The sequence below is a fragment of the Apodemus sylvaticus genome, chromosome 2 (genome assembly GCF_947179515.1).
Source record: "Apodemus sylvaticus chromosome 2, mApoSyl1.1, whole genome shotgun sequence".
NCBI lineage: Eukaryota > Metazoa > Chordata > Mammalia > Rodentia > Muridae > Apodemus > Apodemus sylvaticus.
The window spans coordinates 54,821,315-54,844,764 of record NC_067473.1 but is presented as its reverse complement, the minus strand read 5'-3'; the positions used below and the strand labels follow the sequence as shown (position 1 = coordinate 54,844,764).

Sequence of the window (23,450 nt, the reverse complement as noted above, 5' to 3'; positions counted from 1 at the left end):
TTGTATGTTTTCCTTATCAAAATAAAGTTTCCTTGTTTCATAAAATTTTTATTTTTATTTTTGTTGGAATCATATTAAATGTAGAGGAGGACAAACTCTCTTATTGATGTTGAAAAGTCATAACCAAGTACAAGGACTGTGTTCAGCTCATTTGACTGCTAGTTGCTTTTCTACAGGTGGTGGTTGTACAAGCAATTAGTGCTCTCTGTCAGAAGTACCCTCGGAAGCACAGTGTTATGATGACTTTCCTCTCCAACATGCTTCGAGATGATGTAAGTAGTAGTCTACTTTTTAAACATAGGAAGTTGTTCTCTTAAATTCTCTTGATTACTATTAAATACTGCAGTGTTTGGTTGTTATTGTTTTTAATTCATTTCTTCATGGTTTGTATTTTTTTTTTATTCTTTGAAATTTTAATACATATATTCAGTGTATTGTAATAATGCCCCCCTCCCACCTGCTCCTGCAGGTACTCCAGCTCAACCCAGGACCTCCCATTAGGATTTTAAGCATATTTCTTTATCAAGCATTAAATATATTTCTTTCTCATTTCTGTATACCACTCAAAGATATACATAATTTCAGTTGCTGTATTTATCATGACTAATTATTTTCCCACTTGAAGGGGAAAAAACTTTGTTTTTATTGTTATATTAAATAAAGGAAGTTAGTTGAAATTTTAATATTATAAGCATGAATCTTGAAATACAAGCATTCTTTAAAATAAAATTTTAAAAAGGTCCTTAAAATGGGAAAACCATGGGTGGAAGGTGGTGGTTAAATAAAAAATGTCTTTAGAACAAACAGCAGTTTTATCTTCTCTTTTGTCAGGGAGGTTTTGAATACAAAAAGGCCATTGTGGACTGCATAATCAGCATTGTGGAAGAGAACCCTGAGAGTAAAGAAGCTGGTCTAGCCCACCTCTGTGAATTCATTGAGGACTGTGAACACACCGTTCTGGCTACCAAAATTCTCCACTTATTAGGCAAAGAAGGCCCTAGAACTCCTGTCCCCTCCAAGTATATCAGATTCATTTTTAATAGGGTAGTCCTGGAGAATGAGGCTGTCAGAGCTGGTGAGTCATTAGAACACAACCAATGATGGAATTGCTGGTATTTAAAAATAGGTGATTTGAGAGAGTAGTAATAAAGTTGCAGGGTCCTTGATTTTGTGATATGATCTGGAGGGCACCCTGGTTCCAGATATATAGCTCTTCTTTTGTGTTTCAACTTCCACATATTTTTGCCTTTAATTAAAGACCTACAACCCTTGCCTTCCATTGTGACAGGAATACTATAGTGGGGCCTCTGTTTTTTCATTAAACCATAAGTACGAATGTATATGGGATTTATGTATAGATGTGTCTGTATATACATCTTAGTTGGTTCTTTCTAGTCTATTAGACTAGAATCGGTAAATTCTCCTGTGATCCTTTCTTATTGACTCCTGACCTTATCTGTCCTCATACTTGGTTTCCAGATAAACTCAGAGACAGCACTAGTTGCCTTCATCTGCTCTTTGTCCCTTTTTTTTTTTTACAGCTCAATACAATTTGGCCCTCGTCTTTAAATTCTTTGTTTCATTTTTAAATTATATATAAGTTAGCTGGCCAATCAGACCACTTAATATTTTTATCTTAGTTCACATTCTTCTAGATTGTTTTTTGGAGCTTTGTTGACTCCTAAATATGAATGTTCACACCATCCCTCCACTGTAATGTGAAATTCAAACTAATTCAAACTGAAATCTTCACTTGATCCTACTCTCACAAAACAGACGTAGGCTGTTGAACCTTCCTCTGTTCTTTACCACAGTACTATCACTTTTCCTCCTTCCTAATTCTTCTTCCTCCTATCTTTATGTCATTGGGTTCAGGTTTAGGCTTTCATCCATTTCTGATTTCTAGCTCATCTGTTTCTAGTTTAACAATTATTATTTATTTATTAGCTGAATGTGAAGAGTGGTCATTAAAATAACAAACTTGGCCTGGAGAGCCAACTTAGCATTAGGAGTATTTACTGCTCCTGCCATGGACCTGAACTTGGCTTCCTGCACTCACACTACGTGGCTCACAACCACCTGGAACTCCATTTCCCAGAGGATCTGATATTTCTGGCCTTGCCTAGCACCTGCATTCATGGATACATACCTCTATACACACATGGATACAGTTACACATAATTAAAAATAATTTGTGCAAAATCTTACAAAAACAAACTACAAATATATTCTATACCTAAGTGGGATAATGTAACCTTTAAAACCTTGAGGTTCACCTGGTTTTTTGTTTATCTCTAGTCTTTTACTTTCACTCTCTAACATGGGTCCAACACTTTATTCTTCAAGTCTAATAGTAACACTTTCTGCACAGGACACAGAACGTTTTTATTTGTTTTGCTTTCTAATACCCTTGTACTGCCTTTTCCCATTGGCTAAACTAACTATTCTAAAAAAATTCGGTGCAATAGTGTCTCAAGTCCTTGTCCTAAGCCTCTATCCCTGTACTTACCTAGCATCTTGGATACAGTTTACCACAGATTTACTAGGCAAGATAGCCTTGCCTGTCTATCTTACTGCACCATCACTCCTTAGGTCAAAGACCATGTCTTTTATCTTTCTACCCCTCAGCTCTTGCCACACTTACAGGTAAAATTTAGGTGAACATTGAATCTTTGTTGAATGAAAGGAATTTTAATAATAGATTTTTGGTGCTAGTTGTTTAAAATTTGAACTAAATCATGTCAGAGAGTATATGAGAGGCTGTCATGGTGTAGAGACAGCTTACACCCAGTACACACACACACACACACACACACACATACATATATATACACACACATACACATACATGAATGATTCTTTTTCCTCGCTGAATGGAAAATCTTCCTGTATAGAGCTTGCTAGATACTTCACTATTCTATTTATACTTAATATCAAGAAACTGTCAACACAACAAGAGACTTTTTTTTAAATAATGATTTAGTGGCACTTAGTGCATTGGGAGGAAGGATTTTTTTTTTTTTAGATTTTATTTATTTATTATATGTAAGTACACTGTAGCTGTCTTGAGACACTCCAGAAGAGGACTTCAGATCTTGTTACAGATGGTTGTGAGCCACCATGTGGTTTCTGGGATTTCGACTCAGGACCTTTGGAAGAGCAGTCAGTGCTCTTAACCGATGAGCCATCTCTCCAGCCCAAGACTTTATTTCTATGGAATACCAACTGTTTCTCTTAATTTGCTTTTAGTTTCAGTATTTTTATTTCATCTTGTTTTGTTTTCTAATATAAGGTCTTACTTGGTAGCTGAGACTGGTCTCAAATGTTGAGTAACCTTTCTGCCTTGGCCTCACAAGTGTCTGATTTGTTTTTGAATGTTTATTGCTTAGCTCTGAGAAGCTAGTATTTACATTGCTTCATCTTGTTTTCACAATAGCTGCTGTGAGTGCTTTGGCTAAATTTGGGGCTCAGAATGAGAGCCTTCTCCCAAGCATCCTTGTCCTCTTACAAAGGTATGTAAAAGAGGGAATGCTGGCTGTTGTAAAATAATTCCATGTAGATAAGTAGTTAAAAACCCTCTTTGTACTATGTCAGATAAACTGAGGAGCTAAGAGCAGAGCTGATAGAGTTAGTCGAGGGAAATGAGTTTTGGGGGCTTTTCGGGATTTGTGTTATTTTCTAGTAATTATATATGTGCAAAATTTGAGTGTTTGATTTCTTATAAATGATACTGAGTCAGGTAAACCTATGTACTTCAATTTGTACAGTAAGCACTAACTTCAAAGAGATGTGAAATGATCCCTGTGAAGAACTAAAGATAGTAGCCTTTTATGATTTCCATAACTCCTTAGTTGGTAGGGAAAGAAAAAACATTGGTGGTCTTTTAGCAAATATTTTGTGATTACATTTTATAACTAAATCAATTAACCCATTAGCCAAAGACTGAGACTAACTACTTTAAAACAGATTGCCATCTGAACAATAGCTGTCTGTATTTTGAGTGCTAGTTTTCTTTTTGTATCATTAGAAAGTGCAACATTTCTATTTCTTAATTGTAGAAAAGCTAGGTCTTTGTTGGGCTCATGTAGTTACAGGTTCAAGATTAGATGGTAAATTGTGTCATGGTATTGTGTTCTTCCTAGTGATCTCAGTGCTTTTCCAAATAGCAATATTTCTTTAGTAGTTCATAACAGTTCAAACAATTTTAGGAGCCCATGTTAGCTATTACTGAACTCTTATCATAAAAGTCCTACAGTTAGGTGATGAAACTGTTGGACATCTGTCTACAAAGCATAGACAGAGCATGCCTGTACTGTTTCTTTTGATCAGGTGTATGATGGATACTGATGACGAGGTACGGGACCGAGCTACCTTCTACCTGAATGTGCTACAGCAGAGACAGATGGCCCTGAATGCTACATATATCTTCAATGGTCAGTGAGAGTCAGGATTATGGGCACATAACACATTTGTTTTTCAAATGATCAATAATTTTTATGGTTATTCACATATTAACTGACTCTGTTAGGCAGTTGAATGATTTGAATGCAATTCTGTTTCTAGTGAAATCCATTATCTTAAAGGTATTTTCTAATTTGATAATAGCAGTTCCTATGAAATAATATAGAAGATGTTTTTGAAAATATGAAAGGGTCCAAAGAATATTGCTTATGCCTGGTTCTTCTTAAGCTCCCTCTTAAATGGCTGTCCCTGTTTTCATTTTCTCCTGCTTTTCTTGTTCCCATATAGCTAAGATACTTTATTTTCTGAGAAATACTTGCATTTCGTTGACATTTTTTTATACTTTGCTCCCATGTTTCCTTGAAAGAAATAAGGTGGCTTATAAGTTTATGAGGCAGATGTCTATAATAATCTTTAGTTTGATTAAGTAGGCTATAGCTTCCTAATGCTGCAACCCTCACATTGTAGTGACCCCAACCATAACATTATTTTTGTTGCTACTTCATAACTGTAATTTTGCTACTGTTATGAACTGTAATACAAATATGTGTATTTTCTGATGGTCTTAGACAACTCCCGTGAAAGAGTACTTCGATCCCCACAGGTCAAGAACCACTAAGCTATAGTTTTTTGTTATGTGTTTCTCTTTCTTTAGAAAGCTTAACCATTACATATTATTGAGAATAGATTATAATGCTGAGATTTTCCTGTCTCTAGGTCTGACAGTCTCTATACCAGGGATGGAAAAGGCCTTACACCAATATACATTGGAGCCTTCAGAAAAGCCCTTTGATATGAAGTCAATTCCTCTTGCTATGGCTCCAGTCTTTGAACAGAAGTCAGGTATCACTACTATTTAACTCTGTTAGTTTTTCTGGGTGTAAGTCATTTCATGAAAACTTGTAAATATTAGCATATTTCATCTAACCTGGAAAGTAAAGTAGAAAAAGGTTTTTTAAAATGGCATAGTTTCTCTCTCTCTCTTTCATTTTTTTTAAATTTTTGTTTGTTTCTTTGTTTTTTTTTGAGACAGGGTCTCTATATATAGACAAAGCCGAGCTGAAACTCAGAGATCTACCTGCCTTATTTTCCAAGTGCTGGGATTAAAGGCATAATGTGCCACCATACCAGGCATATTTTTTTTCTCTTAATACCTATTTTTTTATTCCTTGAGATCTTTTAGTACTAAGATAGATGACATTTTTAAAATTTAAGATTTTCATTTTAAGCCTCTTGGGTTTTACTCAAAAGCCAGAATAAGAAATAGGTCCTAAGTTGAAAAAATTTTTTAAATTATTTAATACAAAATGTCACAATACTTGAAGCTGTTTGCTACTGTGTATCTGCTAGAAGTTATTCATTTCTTTCTGTATGCAAGATCAGTTACAAATAGAAAGAAATTCACTTGGTTGCTTATATATGTCTTTCTAGAAATCACACTTGTGTCTCCAAAGCCAGAGAAGTTGGCTCCTTCCAGGCAAGACATTTTCCAAGGTATATTTTTATGAATATAATAATCTTTAATCCCTAGGCATTATAAATTAATAACATCCACTGCTTTTATTCAATTTGATTAATTGAATAACATATTAAATGAATAACATTTTCCTATGTACTGAATAGGTTTTATTGGTTTCATAGGTTTTAGTGGCTGGGACTACCTGGTGTCCATGGGCTTTCTAGTTATTAATTTACTACCTGGAACTGTTTGTTATTCTTTTAGTTTCTTCTTCCCTCTTACATATAAGAATCTAGTATATAAACTTGGTAACTTAAAGGCTTAGTTCACATAAGCTTGGAGATCCCCAAGTTGACTTTTCAATTGTTAGTAAAGCCATAGAAATGAAACAATCTTTCTACTCTGTGGTAATGAAAGCATTTTAATAGTCTCTTCCTGTCTCCTTCATACTGTACTTGGACTTTCTTTCTCTTTGTACTTAACAGAACAGTTGGCTGCCATTCCTGAGTTTGTGAACCTGGGACCCTTGTTCAAGTCTTCTGAGCCTGTGCAGCTTACAGAAGCAGAGACAGAGTATTTCGTTCGCTGTGTGAAGCACATGTTTACTGACCATATTGTATTCCAGGTGAGATAATGAACTAACTCTTGGTTCTTTCATAGCCTCTAAATGCAAGTTGCTATACTTGGAGCCAAGTAGTACTTCCCTTTAGTTTATGATTCTAGTTCCTTTCATAAGGAATTGATTCAGCAAAAATTTGAGTTTTCTTTTCAGATGTATAGAAGTTTCTTCCTCTGATGGGCTATTTTCAATAACTAAAATCTAAAAGGATATAAAATTAAATGTTCCAAAATTACACTTATAGCATAATTATCTTAAAAATCAGCATTTAAACAATAAGGTAAACTAAGTGTGTTGTTCACAGAACTTGTAACACCTTGATGTAGAGACTGTCTCAGGGAGAGACACACTGATGGCTCAGCATAAAGCACTCACAATAAGCTTGTCTGTGTTTCACAGAGAAAGTTGAGAACAAACTCTTAGCAGGTATAAGGCCTGGCTTCAATCTCTAATACAAAAAGAAGAAAAATCTTAGGAGACCTACAGTGCTTCTTAGTGTTGAGTATAGTAGATTCCAGAGCTGTGGACTGTGAGTGAGTAGAAACAACTTACTGAAAAACATGTTTTATTCTTTACAACTTTTGTATTGCTGACTTTCAGTTTGACTGTACCAACACTCTGAATGACCAGCTGCTGGAGAAAGTGACAGTGCAGATGGAGCCATCCGATTCCCATGAAGTGCTGTGCTGCATCCCAGCTCCCAGCCTCACCTACAATCAGCCAGGAATATGCTACACACTTGTTCGCTTGCCAGAGGAGGATCCTACAGCAGGTACTAACTCTTAGAAGGGAGAAGATACTTAGTGGTTTAAATGCATCACCTCTTGAGCTCTTAGAATGTCTTGACAAGTTTTTAATTTTCAAGAATGTAGTTCTTTCCACAATTTAGTGTTGGGGTGGGTATGTTTATAAAATTGATTACTATTGTATAGGCATTACTTTCAAAACTAAATCTGTGAGGAAAAAATTGCTGATGATAATGTTAAAAGAGGAACTGAATGTAATAGCCCAAAAAAGCATTCAGGTTTTCTATTGAAACAATGTAAGCATGAGTGAATACCTGATATGTCTTATAAGAATCAGAATGTTTCTTTCTGAGATTCCTGGGGGAAGATGGTGATTTAGCAGATGGATGGCATTTTAAATACATCACTTCTAAGCATCTCGTAGCATAAGACTGCAGTTTGCAGTGTTTCAGCCTCATTAGCTTAGTCAACCATTTTGTGTTCCATATTTGAGAAAGGCTTTATCATTTACTTGATCTATGATCGGTCTTGGGGTAGAAGTGGCATAAGGGTCTAAATGAGAGACAATTGTAGTGCCAGTGACAGTTGTAATGCCAGTGGTAGTATTCATACTTTGAGAATTTTGGATGGTCTTCATGCTGCATCCTTTATAAATGTTGAAATTTATCCCACTTGAACTCCACCACACTCAGTTTTCTCATACTCATTGCAGAACTAACTCAGTTTTCACAGAAATAAGCACACATACCACATTAATATTTAAAGTTTTTACTACTCATAAGTACAGGAAATACAGAAATTAACAATATTAACAAACATCAGAGAAGTTACAGTTACAAGAAATCATAAAAGTACTAGCAAATAGTTCCCTGGTCATCATTCAGTTACATTTAGGGCTTATTCTGATTTATTTTATAGCCACTTCTCCTAACTCCCTTCTTCAGTGTTCATTCATGGGAACTGTGAGCAGTCTCAGCTGGGTTGGGTACTAGACTAGGCTACTCAGACTCTGGCCCAAGATAGATTCGTGTTGGCACCATTGCTGAGTCTGACTCCCAGGATGTTCCCTCAGATCCTGAGTGGAACTGTGTGTGTTGTACAGCCACTTGGATCTGTGACCCTAACCCTGCCTAGGTGGGAAGGAAGGCATTTTCCCATCTGGACTCTGACATTTCTCCTTTGAGCTTTTGGTCATCTGTCTATCTGTCTTTAAAATGAATAACTTTGTTTATTCATTTGTGAAATCTCTCACCTTACATTTCCTTGTGGTTTCACTTTATTCTCCTGGTCTGATCTCTCTCTCTCTCTCTCTCTCTCTCTCTCTCTCTCTCTCTCTCTCTCTCTCTCTCTCTCACTCTCATTATATATATATATATATATATATATATATATATATATATATATATATATATATATATATATATATATAATGAAATAGGTCCACTAGTCAGTAATTAAACTTTCTGTTCTCTCAAGTAAAGCTAGTTTTGTTTGCTGTTGTTCCAAACTTATATCTGGGTCCAGTCTTAACACAGTTCTATGTCTTTGCCATCATCCTGGGAGACTCTGCTTTTTCCAGTAGCCATCTTTCCTTGCTTCAGAATTCCTCCACAATCACTGTACTTCTCACTATACTTGTGGGTTGTTAATATTTAAGGGATGCCATTACTTTACACTTAATTAAAACAGGAAGCAAATCTGAACCCACTGAAAACTCCTGCCCTTCCCAGTTGAGATTACTAGGCTCCTCAGTATATACTCAATACTAGCTCCTCAGGTGGACTCTGATATTGGATAACTCAGGGGACCCACACCCCAAGGAATGGGATTAAAAGAATAAGTACAGTTTTACAATACCAAAATACACAAAACAACAATATTGAAATTACAGTAGTTACATATATTATAGGAAAACAATAGTAACATTAGACATTTCCACCAGAGAGAACAGATAATCACCCCAGCTCTCTTCACTGAGGAGGTAACTTCTTACAACAGATCTTTCATGTTATTAGCCCAGAGGTTGGAATGTTTGGTCTGCTGGCTATGGACTATTCGGCTTTTGTTTGTGAAAATTTGGCAATTAGAGATGTTTCTTTGTGTTAGATTTAGAGGGTTTTCTGATGAGTGGCAGAATGTGCTTATACACTCTAATCTTGTTTCATCACTTTTGTGGTTGACCTACCATATGCTTTATCACTCCTTTCTATTCTTTATTTTTATTAGAATTCATGAATTTTAGCCTGTAGCCAATCTCAACTCTCCTTTGCAATAAATGATGTGAAATACCAGGACATAGGTGGTAATGTAGTCTATACCCATCCTCCCGTCTTTCTGTTTTTAACATTAAATTTTTTCCCATTGCAGGTATTCTAAAAATTACCAGTCACTTCAAAATTGTATCACTTCTAAAATCTATCTTATCTCAGAAAAATATTTTTCTTTACAAGTCACAGGGAAAAATATAGAAATTCTTGTTTAAGATTTCCTTCAACTTGAAAATATAAAGCATATTAGAAAGGAATATGGGTTTAATAGAGAAAGGAAATAATTTTAATTCTGGCCCTACCACATACTGAATCTGTGGATAATCTGGACAAATTATTTTATTTGTGTAAGTATTATCTGGCACCAAACATAATAGCACACTATGTTGTTTAATTCTGGGCTTCCTTAATTTTTTTTATTAGCATCTTTAAAATCAGTTCTTTTGCAGTTCAAAAGATATATGCCCTCCAGTATTCTTCAGAATATTATTCATTGATTATAACTTTCTTTACTCAATCTATAAACATCCTCGGCTATCAGACACTGGTTTCTGAAGATTGTTGATGAAGCCATTTACAAACTCATCTCTATGTAGCCATTTATCCCCCATAGGCAACCCATTCATTAAGACTGGATGAAGCTTTTAGGGAGCCAAATAGCCTCTTTGACCACTTGGGCTATGTGAATTTTGTTGCAGGCCATGTTAATTATAATTTAACCTGTGTCCAACTTTTCTTTCAATTCTCTTAGTTGCTTTTTTTTTTTTTTCTTTTTTCTTTTTCTTTTTTTTCTTTTTCTTTTTCTTTTTCTTTTTTTTTACATTTTTCTTTTCTTTCATTCTTTTTTTTTTTTTCTAAAACAGGGTCTCCCTCTGTATCCCAGGCAGGCTTTGTGATCTTCTTGCTACTAAACCCAACTCACATTTGCTAATTTTATAATTGATTATGTGATGGTCCTCCTACTTTCTTTTGTTTGTCTTTAATATTCTTCTGCTTTCTAAATTAGTGAAGTTGTTTCTACATTAAATAAAGGCTGGGTTACTTACTGATTTGCTTCTCTTATAAAGAGAACTCTACTTAGTCTTTGAAAATCTGCCTAAAATTCATTGCTTCACCTGGAGATATGTTAACATCTCCCACTCTGGAGACCCTGACCTCTCTCTGCCTTTTGCTTCCCTGCCTTGGCTCTGGTATGAAGGGTAAACGACAACTTCAGTTGGTTTGTCCTTTCCTGGCCCTTTCATTTTGCATCAGCGCTGTGACCAGTTTGATTCAAAATGTTTGTTACCATCCTATGGCTACCTACTTCCTCCCGAACAAAGCTTCTTGTAACCTTCCAGCACTCAGGAGTCTTTCTACCCTGTCAGATCACTTCTGATTTACACTGACTGCTCCCATCATTCTCAACCTCAGCATTTCCAGGAAATCAGGTTGAGTCTAACTGGACTTAGCTATACACAGCCTAGCTGATTAGATCTACAATTGTGGGAAAATCAGTTTGTTTGTTTTATTTTGTTTTATAAACCTTTTCTCAGCTGTCTATCCATGGTTTTCAATGGCATACTGCTCCCAATTATTGTATAGGTACTGTTTTTCTTCCTCCCCACCTCCATAGATGGTACAGCTGAAGTGAATATGTCATTTTCTCTTTCTAAATCCAGAGTCTACCTTCTTGGTGTGGTGCCTTCCTCTGAGCCTGTCTGCGCCCTCTGCTCTCTAGCCCCTCTCATGCTCTCCCACCTATTACAACTTCTCACAATTCTCCTGGGACCAGTTAACCCTTTCCCTTGCCCTACCTTCCACTGCTCCCAACACCTGAAGCTTCTTCAGATGCCCTGTGTGACACTCTGGTGTATTCTACAGACCTCTGCACCAGCACCCGCAGCTTGACCTCCTCCACACCCATTGCTTCACCACACTTGGTCCTCTCTGCCATCAGACTGACTGTACCAAATCTGCACCCTCTACCCAGCCGTCTCTGGGGCCCATACTTCATGGGTTCCTTCTAGAACTCTGTGTCCATGGCTCCCTGTAACCTGTTTTGCTTCTTTTCACATCCTTTGATTCACACACTGATGAAGCTCTCAGGGAACATCTGACTCTGATCGTGATCCTCTTCCTGCCCTGTTCTTTGGTCCTCTGCCCACATGGCCTACCCTGTCTCCAGAAGTTCTAACTTCCATGCTGCCTTAATGCTGCTGTACTGACACTCTCCCTGGGGACTCTAGTCCCTGAGTTGTCTTTCTAGCCCTCAGCACTCACCTCCTACACTGACCTTCCCTATATCACTGGCTCCATTTGTCTCTGCCTTGATTCCTACATACAATTAGCTATAAACACCTTTCACCTCTATGCAGCACCCATCTCTACCAGCTTCACCCCCCACCTCAGTCCTCAGCAGGAAGCACAGTGGGCAGTGCTCTCCCTGCCCCTGACAGGAAACCCTCTCACAGCTCTCACCCTTCCTCACACCTTCCTCCTGCACTGCATCCAGTTGCTCACTGTCTTCCTCCTGCCTGACAGGACCTTTCCTCCCAAGTCTGACAGTCATGACTCTGACACCTCCTCCATCTGCTCACCCTTCCTTCTCTGTAGCCTTCTCCATCCCCCTTCCCCCAGTGATTCTCACCCGGGGTGCATGGCCCCCCAGTAGCCTATCAGAACCATCTTCTGAGTAGGGTTGTTGTTAATGTCTGTGAGCAGGTCGCTGCTACTCCCCTCTGATGTTCTGATAGGCCACCCGGGGGCCGTGCCCGCCCCCCCCTCGGGTGGAACCCCCCACCCCCCACCCCCGGTTAAGAATCACTGCTGTGGATGGCCCCCTGTCCTCCCTGGCCTTTGTTCCCCCATTCCATGTCCCCAGCTCTCTGGTGGTGGCCACTAGATCTCCTCACTCAAGCATCTTGGCGCTTCCTAGTCTTGATACTTTTTTTAAAACAACTCCTTCCTTCCCTGTTTAATCATTTGCACAGAACATGCCCTGACCCAATCTGTATTTGAAAGATATTCTTTTTAACCCTCTGTCCCTATCTATCATACCCAGCTACCTAGCACCACTCAGGTCTTTTCCTTCTCTGCAATTAATAAATTGTGGTACCCTCTGTAGAAACTGTACCTTTGGTTCTCAAGATCCTTGTTTTCGGGGCCAACTGGTATTATTTAGAGCAGCTACTGCCATATTTCACCCCTAAGCATCCTAAAGTCCTGGTTCTCTCAAAGTAGATGTAATCTAATCCTTCCTGGTCATGGCCATCACACTGACCTTTCATCCTCTTGCCTTGCCCTTTGGCACACTGTCACTTGTCCTGTATGCTCGCAACCCCTACTACCTTGCTCTTCCGTAGACTCTTGCTGTCTTTCATTGCTCACTGACTGCTCTTTCTCTACATAGTATTTTAGAGTTCCTAGTTTTCTTGTCCCCAATTTACTCCTACTTTTTTTTGTTTGGTTTGGTTTTTGGTTTTTGGTTTTGGTTTGGATCTGTCTGTCTGTCTGTCTGGTTGGTTGGTTGGTTTGGTTTTAGTTTTTTGAGACACCTTTTGTCTGACTAATTCTGGTTGTCCTGAAACTCTATAGACTAGGCTGGCCTCAAACTTGGAGATCCATCTGCTTCTGCCTCCTGAGTGCTGGGGTTAAAGGCGTGCACCTCCATCACCAGCCTCATTGGCATCACTCTTGATCCTCTGTGTACTTTTCTTGGTTCTGTGCCTTCCCTGCATGTTCTCTACGTCCATGTGCAAACTTCTAACCTCCTCTCCTGTCCCTTCTCCAGCTTTACTTCAGGGAAGCATAGGCATACCCAGCACACCAAAAGCCCTTTCAGCTGTTCCCTGCAATGTTCTGGTTCAGTCTGTAGACCTGGGTACACACTCCCTACTTCACCCATCCTCCAGACCCAGTGCTCAGCCGTGCTCCTATCTTTGCAACCAACTGCTTTCATAGTATACCCAGCAGTCCATGTAAGTTCCTTCTAGAATTCCATACTCATGGCTCCCTGTAAATGTTTTCCTTCTTTTCATGCTGTTTGTTTGACACTATTCCTGAAAATCTCACAGAGAGTATCAACTGCTTCTTAATGTTCCTGTCCCCACCTGCTTTTTGTCTTCTGCCCTCATTTCTGCCTACCCGTCTTTAAAAAGGATACCTGTTCACTCTGAATTACTGCTGAGCTGACAGTTCTCTTTCAGGACACTGCATCTTCCTTTTCTTCCATCTCTATCCCCCCTTCCACCAGTGATTCTCACCCGGGGTGCATGGCCCCCCAGTAGCCTATCAGAACCATCTTCTGAATAGCGTTGTTGTTACTGTTTGTGAGCAGGTCACTGCTGCTCCCCTCTGATGTTCTGATAGGCCACCTGGGGGCCGTGCCCGCCCCCCCTCGGGTGGAACCCCCCCACCCCCCACCCCGGTTAAGAATCACTGCTGTGGATGGCCCCCTCTTGTTTCTGACTCTCACTGTTCAGTTGCTTGGAGCTTTCTAGGTTTGACTCCATGAAATCCTCACTCAAGCATCCTAGCCTGCCAGCAAACACTCCCCTATTGGAACTACTGGTTTATTCCTTCTCAAGCGTGCCACTACCTTCTCTTCCCACGTACACCCTTCACCCTTTACCTCTGTCCGTTCTCCAGCTTCTCTCTTTCCTCCCTGCATGACTCCAGTATATACCCAAATCATCAGTGTAAACACAGGACCTAACTGTCCACCAGCTAAGTTCAGTAAGATGTTTTCTCAGTGCCTAAAACTAGTCTTACATCTCTACCCCAATCCCCACTGCTTCCAAAGCTGCCCTTCTAGTCAACCCTGGCCCAAAGCCTCTGCCTCTCACCATCCTCACTATCCTCCCTTCCCTGCCAGGTCGAGTAAAGAGGCTGGCTCCAAATTGCACCATTCAGTATTCATTGCATCATTGCAGTACTCAGAGGTATAAGATCACATTTCTCCCTGCTGGTTGCTTCCCATCCCTGGTTGGTTTGGTTTCCTTTTTCCTCCCCAAGGATTGGGGAGGTATTACAAGTTGACTAGAGCACTCTTAAGGGCCTCTTCCTCCTGCCTCTGGGACCTCCTACCTCCTTGTTCCTGTAGTTGTCCAGCTTGTGTCCCTGCTCCCTGCTCCCTGCTCCCCGCCCCCTGTTCCCACTCCCTGCTCTGTTCTCTCTGGTGTCTCCTCTGCCTCGTCTTCTATAGTTGACTTTACCATGGGCTACATCACTGTGATGTACCTACCTCCCTGTAGTTTTTCTGCTTGAAACCTCTTTCTTCTTTTGCCATCTGAGTAGTGCATAGAAGACTTTCTGCTTCCTTCTCTATAGTTCTCATACAGAGTTTCCCATTACTATCCTGCTATCACTGCTCAGCTCTTCAGATCACTATTCTGAGTCTTTCATTGCTTCTGCCTGCCCACCATTCTCTCTTTTCCTCTTCTTTCAAGCCAGAAGAGTAAAGCCAGGCCTGCCATTCCTGCTTCTCACCTTCTCACTTCCATTGCAAACCTCATGAAGAGGACATGGCCCTGGTCATTTCAGGCGAAGCCCACTGAATGTCCCTTCTTTCATCATTGCCACTAGGAAATACAGTATTCATTATACTTGTATTTATATTTGAAGCCATTCTCTTTATGTAAGTACCACACTATGCCCTCTTCTTTATTGCCTTACTTTTATCCTCTCAATCAAACACTCAAAGCCTAAGCCCATCCTGTCACCAGACCCTAGCCTCCTAGGCCAGGCTCATTCCACTGCTCATGGACTAGTGACCTACCTTCACTCTAAACCTATGAGGTTCCCATGGTATTGGAAAGTCCTTCCTACCCTGGGCAGTTAGAAGATCCTTCCTACCTGAACGGTCAGAAGGTCCTTCCTGCCCTGGTCAGTTAGAAGGTCCTTCCTACCTGAACGGTCAGAAGGTCCTTCCTGCCCTGGGCAGTTAGAAGGTCCTTCCTACCTGAGCGGTCAGAAGGTCCTTCCTGCCTGGTAGTTGGAACGTCCTTCCTACGCTGGGCAGTTAGAAGGTCCTTCCTACCTTGAGTGGTTAGAAGGTCCTTCCTGCCTGGTAGTTGGAACATCCTTCCTACCATGGACTTCACCAAGAGCCCTGCACAGTCTCTGTTATACAGCACACTTCTCTCTTTTCAGCTAGTCTTGAACAATGGAAACACAGGTTCAGAGGTCAACTACGAAGTGGCTGTTCCGCATTGGTACCCAGCTGTGCCTCCACCATTCACACACATTCTATATCCACACTAATACTGAACTCTCTCCAGGAGTCCAGTCCCATATTTCTGAGGTGGCCTAACAGTTGTCTATGCAGGAGTCTATAAGGTGCACCTCACCTGGTTTCCTCTAATTAATTCAAGCCACTCTTGTCCCTTTGCTAAAAGCCATACAGTTCCATTCTACAAACTCCCCGGGCTTTTGCTCATCTTTTCCATCCTATTAAAATCTGACATTAATACCATCTATCCAACAAACTATCCCTGAGATCTACCAAGGATCTCAGTTAGGGATCTCTACTGTCTGCTTTACTGTTTTCCATAGTGGCCCCTCAACCTTGATTGAATTTGCCACAAACTTGTGAAATTTGCCAGCTGCCCTAAGCCACTTCAGCATCACAAGCCAGAGGGCCCTTTCCTCAGCAGGCATGGAACGCTTCTCATCCACCCTCCCTGTACCTTCTTCCTTTCTCTTTTGCCAACATTGTGCACTACACAATCAGAGCTAACTCTCCCTGCTGCCTTCCAAACACTGCATAAACTCATCAGGCCTCGCCTTTTGTGCTCCTTCCCAATTTGATCCATTCCTGACATTATAGTCAGCCTCTGTGTCTGAAACAGCTTTCCTGAGTCTGTGCTATTTGAGCTCAGTCTTGCCAGCCAGCTTCCTAGTTCTGTCACACTAAAGCAAGTCACTTACTCAATTGAGACCTTCACATCCAACTGATCAACTCACTGTGTCCTCCTCTAACATCCTGTCCCAACATTTCATTAGTATCACGATCACCACAGCCTACTAAGATGTTTCCTTCCTCTGTTGTCATCCTGCTCTGACCACAGCTTACTCAGACCACTTTTTCCCCCTGAGCTGACTGACCTACATTCCACATTCCACCTTTTCCCTTTTTCTTTACTCTTGCATCAGCATTGATGCTGTGCCTTCCTCTGAGCCTATCTGCGCCCTCTGCTCTCTAGCCCCTCTCATGCTCTCCCACCTATTACAACTTCTCACAATTCTCCTGGGACCAGTTAACCCTTTCCCTTGCCCTACCTTCCACTGCTCCCAACACCTGAAGCTTCTTCAGATGCCCTGTGTGACACTCTGGTGTATTCTACAGACCTGTGCACCAGCACCCGCACCTTGACCTCCTCCACACCCATTGCTTCACCACACTTGGTCCTCTCTGCCATCAGACTGACTGTACCAAATCTGCACCCTCTACCCAGCCTTCTCTGGGGCCCATACTTCATGGGTTCCTTCTAGAACTCTGTGTCCATGGCTCCCTGTAACCTGTTTTGCTTCTTTTCACATCCTTTGATTCACACACTGATGAAGCTCTCAGGGAACATCTGACTCTGATCGTGATCCTCTTCCTGCCCTGTTCTTTGGTCCTCTGCCCACATGGCCTACCCTGTCTCCAGAGGTTCTAACTTCCATGCTGCCTTAATGCTGCTGTACTGACACTCTCCCTGGGGACTCTAGTCCCTGAGTTGTCTTTCTAGCCCTCAGCACTCACCTCCTACACTGACCTTCCCTATATTACTGGCTCCATTTGTCTCTGCCTTGATTCCTACATACAATTAGCTATAAACACCTTTCACCTCTATGCAGCACCCATCTCTACCAGCCTCACCCCCCACCTCAGTCCTCAGCAGGAAGCACAGTGGGCAGTGCTCTCCCTGCCCCTGACAGGAAACCCTCTCACAGCTCTCACCCTTCCTCACACCTTCCTCCTGCACTGCATCCAGTTGCTCACTGTCTTCCTCCTGCCTGACAGGACCTTTCCTCCCAAGTCTGACAGTCATGACTCTGACACCTCCTCCATCTGCTCACCCTTCCTTCTCTGTAGCCTTCTCCATCCCCCTTCCCCCAGTGATTCTCACCCGGGGTGCATGGCCCCCCAGTAGCCTATCAGAACCATCTTCTGAGTAGGGTTGTTGTTAATGTCTGTGAGCAGGTCGCTGCTACTCCCCTCTGATGTTCTGATAGGCCACCCGGGGGCCGTGCCCGCCCCCCCCCTCGGGTGGAACCCCCCACCCCCCACCCCCGGTTAAGAATCACTGCTGTGGATGGCCCCCTGTCCTCCCTGGCCTTTGTTCCCCCATTCCATGTCCCCAGCTCTCTGGTGGTGGCCACTAGATCTCCTCACTCAAGCATCTTGGCGCTTCCTAGTCTTGATACTTTTTTTAAAACAACTCCTTCCTTCCCTGTTTAATCATTTGCACAGAACATGCCCTGACCCAATCTGTATTTGAAAGATATTCTTTTTAACCCTCTGTCCCTATCTATCATACCCAGCTACCTAGCACCACTCAGGTCTTTTCCTTCTCTGCAATTAATAAATTGTGGTACCCTCTGTAGAAACTGTACCTTTGGTTCTCAAGATCCTTGTTTTCGGGGCCAACTGGTATTATTTAGAGCAGCTACTGCCATATTTCACCCCTAAGCATCCTAAAGTCCTGGTTCTCTCAAAGTAGATGTAATCTAATCCTTCCTGGTCATGGCCATCACACTGACCTTTCATCCTCTTGCCTTGCCCTTTGGCACACTGTCACTTGTCCTGTATGCTCGCAACCCCTACTACCTTGCTCTTCCGTAGACTCTTGCTGTCTTTCATTGCTCACTGACTGCTCTTTCTCTACATAGTATTTTAGAGTTCCTAGTTTTCTTGTTCCCAATTTACTCCTACTTTTTTTTGTTTGGTTTGGTTTTTGGTTTTTGGTTTTTGGTTTTGGTTTGGATCTGTCTGTCTGTCTGTCTGGTTGGTTGGTTGGTTTGGTTTTAGTTTTTTGAGACACCTTTTGTCTGACTAATTCTGGTTGTCCTGAAACTCTGTAGACTAGGCTGGCCTCAAACTTGGAGATCCATCTGCTTCTGCCTCCTGAGTGCTGGGGTTAAAGGCGTGCACCTCCATCACCAGCCTCATTGGCATCACTCTTGATCCTCTGTGTACTTTTCTTGGTTCTGTGCCTTCCCTGCATGTTCTCTACGTCCATGTGCAAACTTCTAACCTCCTCTCCTGTCCCTTCTCCAGCTTTACTTCAGGGAAGCATAGGCATACCCAGCACACCAAAAGCCCTTTCAGCTGTTCCCTGCAATGTTCTGGTTCAGTCTGTAGACCTGGGTACACACTCCCTACTTCACCCATCCTCCAGACCCAGTGCTCAGCCGTGCTCCTATCTTTGCAACCAACTGCTTTCATAGTATACCCAGCAGTCCATGTAAGTTCCTTCTAGAATTCCATACTCATGGCTCCCTGTAAATGTTTTCCTTCTTTTCATGCTGTTTGTTTGACACTATTCCTGAAAATCTCACAGAGAGTATCAACTGCTTCTTAATGTTCCTGTCCCCACCTGCTTTTTGTCTTCTGCCCTCATTTCTGCCTACCCGTCTTTAAAAAGGATACCTGTTCACTCTGAATTACTGCTGAGCTGACAGTTCTCTTTCAGGACACTGCATCTTCCTTTTCTTCCATCTCTATCCCCCCTTCCACCAGTGATTCTCACCCGGGGTGCATGGCCCCCCAGTAGCCTATCAGAACCATCTTCTGAATAGCGTTGTTGTTACTGTTTGTGAGCAGGTCACTGCTGCTCCCCTCTGATGTTCTGATAGGCCACCTGGGGGCCGTGCCCGCCCCCCCTCGGGTGGAACCCCCCCACCCCCCACCCCGGTTAAGAATCACTGCTGTGGATGGCCCCCTCTTGTTTCTGACTCTCACTGTTCAGTTGCTTGGAGCTTTCTAGGTTTGACTCCATGAAATCCTCACTCAAGCATCCTAGCCTGCCAGCAAACACTCCCCTATTGGAACTACTGGTTTATTCCTTCTCAAGCGTGCCACTACCTTCTCTTCCCACGTACACCCTTCACCCTTTACCTCTGTCCGTTCTCCAGCTTCTCTCTTTCCTCCCTGCATGACTCCAGTATATACCCAAATCATCAGTATAAACACAGGACCTAACTGTCCACCAGCTAAGTTCAGTAAGATGTTTTCTCAGTGCCTAAAACTAGTCTTACATCTCTACCCCAATCCCCACTGCTTCCAAAGCTGCCCTTCTAGTCAACCCTGGCCCAAAGCCTCTGCCTCTCACCATCCTCACTATCCTCCCTTCCCTGCCAGGTCGAGTAAAGAGGCTGGCTCCAAATTGCACCATTCAGTATTCATTGCATCATTGCAGTACTCAGAGGTATAAGATCACATTTCTCCCTGCTGGTTGCTTCCCATCCCTGGTTGGTTTGGTTTCCTTTTTCCTCCCCAAGGATTGGGGAAGTATTACAAGTTGACTAGAGCACTCTTAAGGGCCTCTTCCTCCTGCCTCTGGGACCTCCTACCTCCTTGTTCCTGTAGTTGTCCAGCTTGTGTCCCTGCTCCCTGCTCCCTGCTCCCCGCCCCCTGTTCCCACTCCTTGCTCTGTTCTTTCTGGTGTCTCCTCTGCCTCGTCTTCTATAGTTGACACTTTTTCACAGCTTTCTTGTAGCTATGTACTTTATGTTTCTCATCTATTTCTTCCTGTCCTCGTCAAGAGAAAACAGAAATTTTTATGTCTTCCGTACTCTGGCCTGCATATTTCCTGCGACCCTGCTAAATGTACATCTCCCAGTGGGTTTTTGATCCTGACATTGCTGCTCAAACTCTTGCCTCTTTCTCTTTTCTGTATTCTACCTGCTTTACTCAAACCTTCCATTTTTACGTTTCTTGCCTTCCATTCCTTCTACCCTCTACATTTCTGCCTATCATGTTCAGTGTCATCCTAATTTCTTCTTTTTTCTTATTCTGTTCCACCAAAATAGCTCCCCCAAAACCTCAAAGTCTAACCAGTACTTTTCATACTTTCTTCTTTCTCACTTCCATGCCCCTTACCTATTATCATAGACTCCACCCACTCATAGCATGCATAGCTCCCAGTCATCTATTCCTTATTTGCCCTTCCCATGGCACAACCCTTATATTCATTATTTAAGGTCCTTTCTTACACATGGCCCACTCTCCAGCCTACTCTTCCTACCTCTCTTCCTTCAGATCAAACCTCTCCAAAAAGCAACTGAGCCTGGACACACTAACCTTACACCTACGTGTTGTTCTCTCCGGCAGAATAAGTTTACTTTTTCACCACCTTCTGGTAATTTAATTATAATCCTTCCTGGGTTTGGTGACCTGGCCACATCCTTTTGCCATTTCCACTGGCTCTATGTCTGCCAGGCACTGTAGCTCCCTCCTTGCAGATACTTTTAAATAGCTGAAGCACAGATTCAGTGGTTACTGCGAAATGGCTGTTTCGCATTGGTTCCCAGCTGTACCTCTGCCATTTGCAAGTATTATGCTGCTGACTTAATGGTCTCAGTCTATAGTAGTCCTTTCCCAAGTCCCTGAGGTTACCTGTCCATGCTCTCTATGCAGGTCCTATTTTTAAAAGGTAAAGCTGCCTGGTTTATAATTTAGACCACTTTGAACATTTGCCTCTGCCCTGCCCTGCTCTGTTCTGCCCTGCCCTGCCCTGCCCTGCCCTGCCCTGCCCTGCCCTGCCCTGCCTCTCATGGCTGGCCTTGATACACCCATCCAATGTATTTGACTTGTCTACTAAAATCTAAATGCCCTCCATTTGGAAACTGCATTTTCCTTTGCCCTTTACAAGATGGCATCACTCTGATGTCTCTCTCTTCCTATCAGCTGGAGTAGTCTCACATACCACATATACTGCTTTTCCATAACAGCCAACTATAGCGACTGGGTGTCTGTTTAATCCTTCCATGTTCCTTATCTTCTATGTTGCCTTCTTTTTTTTTTTTTTTCAGAGACCCTCTACTTGTTTGAGGTTTGTGGGCACATTCCCTCTGCTGTCTGCCATCAAGCTATGAACTAAGAAGTCTGCCCTAGTGTCTGCTCCTTTCCTCATCTCCTACTGATGTCATCTCACTGCCCTCTCTCATTAGTACCAGGCTGGCTTTCCCAACATATGCTACCACATTCATCAGCTGTCTGAACTCACCCCTAGAAAAGTCTTCGCTTCTTGATCCCACCATTTTGGACAGTTGTTAACTCTCTCAGAGGTGTTTCCTTCATCTTTCCTAGTGTTGCTCTTCACTGAACAGCACTAACCTAGAACATTTCTGCAGGACTGCTGTCTGTAGCCTCATCACCTTTGGCCTCTTTGATCTTTGCATACTTATGCCATGTTCTCTCTCTCCCACACTTTCTTACATGGAAGGAAATGTTTCTGATTCCTCATGGCCTCTCTCTCTTTGAAGTCTGTCTCATTTTCTTGCTGTATTGCATTCAGGATGCTCACAACAGCCTTCCCTTACCAGATGCTAGTACTTTATTATGTGCTTTGTCTCCTTCCTTTGTGTCTGTCTTTTTCTCTGTTTTTCTGAGGCATGGTCTCATACAGTCTTGGCCTTGAACTCATTGTATACACAAGAAACTCATTATATACTCATTGTATACTAGAGCCTTTCCCTCCACAGTGTCCTGCCAAGCTCATATTTATCTGGTGTTAGACATTTCTCTCCAACTAAGCTCCATTGCCAGGCCCCCCTCCTTGTTGTTGTTCTTGCGTAGTGCATCACTTCACCACTCTTCTATTATGTTCTCATGTGATTTTTAAACTCATCCCAAACCTGGTAATCATGTCACCTATAGTTCCTGTGTGTTGTCTACTAAAGTAGTGGCATCCCTTCACTAGTTCTATCTTCTGAATTGTCCAGCTAACCTAGGGATCCCAAGAGTATTCTTTCTTCCTTACCTTTAGCCCACGCAACTGTTTAACCACATTTTGACATTTTTGCTTCAGACTGTCCCAGATATACATCCCTTTCCCCATGTGCTCAGCCTTAACATCCCTGTGGCCCAAGGCTGGGTTGCTACATCATGGAAACCTTTAGAATACTTTTGCGAATTTCCTAATAACCTTCTAAAACTATACTTTAGAAGATGTTTTTACTTTCCAACTGTGTTCCCACCCCCATAGACTTGTCTCCTACCCTGTTCCTACCCCCTCTTGACTCCTGCCCCACACAACCCACCCCATCCTAACACAGAAGTGGCCATCCTTTCCCTGACTGACATCTCTCTTCCCGGGCACTCTAGTCCCTGATGACAATGACCACTATTCTCCCTCTTCTCTCCTCAGAACTCATCTCCTTCCTTGAGCAGTCATGAACTACTGGTTCCATTCTCTTTGCTTGCTTCCTGTGGACAACAGTCACCCCCATCACCTCTATGCAGCATCCATCTCTGCCAGCCTCACCCCCCACCTCAGTCCTCAGCAGGAAGCACAGTGGGCAGTGCTCTCCCTGCCCCTGACAGGAAACCCTCTCACAGCTCTCACCCTTCCTCACACCTTCCTCCTGCACTGCATCCAGTTGCTCACTGTCTTCCTCCTGCCTGACAGGACCTTTCCTCCCAAGTCTGACAGTCATGACTCTGACACCTCCTCCATCTGCTCACCCTTCCTTCTCTGTAGCCTTCTCCATCCCCCTTCCCCCAGTGATTCTCACCCGGGGTGCATGGCCCCCCAGTAGCCTATCAGAACCATCTTCTGAGTAGGGTTGTTGTTAATGTCTGTGAGCAGGTCGCTGCTACTCCCCTCTGATGTTCTGATAGGCCACCCGGGGGCCGTGCCCGCCCCCCCCTCGGGTGGAACCCCCCACCCCCCACCCCCGGTTAAGAATCACTGCTGTGGATGGCCCCC

General features: G+C 42.4%; 1 protein-coding gene across 2 annotated transcripts in view; it reads left to right on the top strand.

Annotated features, from left to right (window-relative positions):
• Nucleotides 1–23,450, top strand: part of Copg2 (COPI coat complex subunit gamma 2) — a 125,355-nt gene that overhangs the window by 82,002 nt on the left and 19,903 nt on the right. For both annotated transcript variants that reach the window (XM_052173391.1, XM_052173392.1), the window contains exons 13-20: nucleotides 177–272; nucleotides 832–1,075; nucleotides 3,437–3,512; nucleotides 4,330–4,433; nucleotides 5,179–5,304; nucleotides 5,893–5,955; nucleotides 6,406–6,545; nucleotides 7,140–7,311. In XM_052173391.1, coding sequence (XP_052029351.1) covers nucleotides 177–272; nucleotides 832–1,075; nucleotides 3,437–3,512; nucleotides 4,330–4,433; nucleotides 5,179–5,304; nucleotides 5,893–5,955; nucleotides 6,406–6,545; nucleotides 7,140–7,311 — 1,021 coding nt within the window. The remainder of the gene's footprint in view (nucleotides 1–176; nucleotides 273–831; nucleotides 1,076–3,436; nucleotides 3,513–4,329; nucleotides 4,434–5,178; nucleotides 5,305–5,892; nucleotides 5,956–6,405; nucleotides 6,546–7,139; nucleotides 7,312–23,450) is intronic.